Source organism: Phaethon lepturus, unplaced genomic scaffold (assembly GCF_000687285.1).
Source record: "Phaethon lepturus isolate BGI_N335 unplaced genomic scaffold, ASM68728v1 scaffold46262, whole genome shotgun sequence".
Lineage (NCBI taxonomy): Eukaryota > Metazoa > Chordata > Aves > Phaethontiformes > Phaethontidae > Phaethon > Phaethon lepturus.
The window spans coordinates 1-1,967 of NW_010522097.1; the positions used below are offsets into that span (position 1 = coordinate 1).

The 1,967-nt window shown below is 47.8% G+C and overlaps 1 protein-coding gene across 1 annotated transcript in view; it reads right to left on the reverse strand.

Moving 5' to 3' along the window:
• Positions 1-1,149: 1,149 nt before the first annotated feature.
• Positions 1,150-1,967, reverse strand: part of STK32A (serine/threonine kinase 32A) — a gene marked incomplete at its 3' end in the record, with an annotated part of 12,341 nt that continues 11,523 nt past the window's right edge. Inside the window, exon 4 of the mRNA XM_010281712.1 lies at positions 1,150-1,323. Coding sequence (XP_010280014.1) covers positions 1,150-1,323 — 174 coding nt within the window. The remainder of the gene's footprint in view (positions 1,324-1,967) is intronic.

Genomic DNA, 1,967 nt, shown 5'->3' on the forward strand with positions numbered 1-1,967 from the left:
GCTGCCGGCTGGGGCTAAACCACGACAGACCCGCTGCATCAGAGGAGAACTCCATGCGGGTGTAAAACAAAACAAGCAGCACGGAAGATGAGACTCCTGAGAAAGTGGGAGCCATCCTCAAGGAGGTCTGGCTCCAGCCGAAGCAGAGCAAAACCTCTCTGGTGCTGCGGGGCTCTCCACAGCTGCGGAGGGCACGCCGTGGGCACGCCAAGCGTTGGCCTTCTGCTTCCACGTCTCAGAAGCAGCAGCCAAACACTACGGACATGAACAAGCATTAGTCCTTACCAGCCCCTCAACAGCGTGTTCCTTCCCCTACTAACAACCAGGATCAGTTCAGTTTTAAATTTTATACATGTTTCATTTTTACACCTCACAAGAATGCTCCTCTGGAGTGATATTTATAAACGAGATAATCTTCTCCCTGCCTTTATTAAGCCTCCGCTGGCCCCTCCCTGTTCATACTCCCTGTCAGCAGCTACCAAGTCAAAACCCTTGGACCCCCGAGGTTTGCATTGCCCAACACACCAGCAGGAAACAGCTGCACGTGCATCCGTCCGGAGCCAAACCCTGCTTCTCCAGCCAGGGAAAAGCTCTACCTCTTCTCTTATTTTGCAGGTCTTCAAATGTGTAGTAAGAGCTCAAATATTTTTTCACTGGCCATGAAAAATCTTGGTAGCCAAAAAGCAGCTCTCACCACTTCTAGAAAGGGATTTAACCTCATACAGAAAAAAAGCTGTGTTTGGTCCCATTCCTTTGTCTTTCAGTGCGGTACAGAGTGTGGATCAAAAGCAAGTCACCTTTGAGTGTGACAGCAAGGGAATTCTGAATGCGGACACCTACCCTCCCTGGACCAGGATGGATATAATGAGCTACAGCTAATTAAACCTGTTAGAGACAGCTTTTTGCAGGATCAGCAAACAAATCAAATATGCTATAGCATAGCTATCCCGGAGGGAGAAATAAGATGCTCTCTGTGGTATATGAAATGCTTTTCTCTGGGAAGCCTAGTGTTCTACATAAAAGCAAACGTACGTGGGAGAATATTTTGTTTAGCTCTTAAGCATCTATTTGTCCTTTCATTTTAGAGGAACAAGTCTGCCCCTGCTGCAGTCTATGAGCATCAGTCCACCTACGAGGTCCCCAGCTGACCTGTGGATGATGTGCCTGCTCTGGAGATAGTCAAGGGCCAGCACCAGCTCACAGATGAAGAGTTTCACGGTGCCTTCCTGGAACCGCACGTTTTGTTGGAGATGGTAACGCAGGTCCCCTCCAAGCAGCAGGTCTACAACCATAAACATATCTTCTTCATCCTGGAACGAGTACCTAAAACGGCATAAGCATGGTTCAAGGATGATAATATTGAAAAAAGACAGGTTATAAAGGGACATATGGTAGCTCTGAGAACACTCATAATTTCTTGGAACTTTTTCACTTGTGGAATAATAATTTCATGACCTTCCCATGCTCCGTTTCATGCTGTGACTAAACTCATATTGTCATACTTGAGATGACAATAATTTAGCTTCAGTTCCATAACAGAGTCAGAACAGCTTGTATGAACAACTACCAGCAGGCCCACTAGAAGAACAGAAACCCAATATTTTTATGTTGGACTTGTTACTATCAGCCACTTCAAAAATAAAGCCACGTCCAAACCTCCCCAAACCCATTACTCTGACACAACTTGCTGCTAAGTTCCTCCCCCTAAGGGGAGAAGATGGACGGCAGCCTGACAGGCGGGTTTATCACGGGATACGAGCACAGACCAGGAAGGGCCCAGGTGTGGACCACGCATTTTTATTTCGAGGAGGACCTCAAATTAACACTTGTCTACTGCTTGCTTCCTGAATCACCGGGCAGCATGCGGCGCGCACCAGCTTTGCTCAGCAGTTAACAGCGGGCGCCAGCGGCCGCAAGTGAATGAAATGCTTCCACTCAGGACATGTGAGGAGGGAGGTGGCACCCTG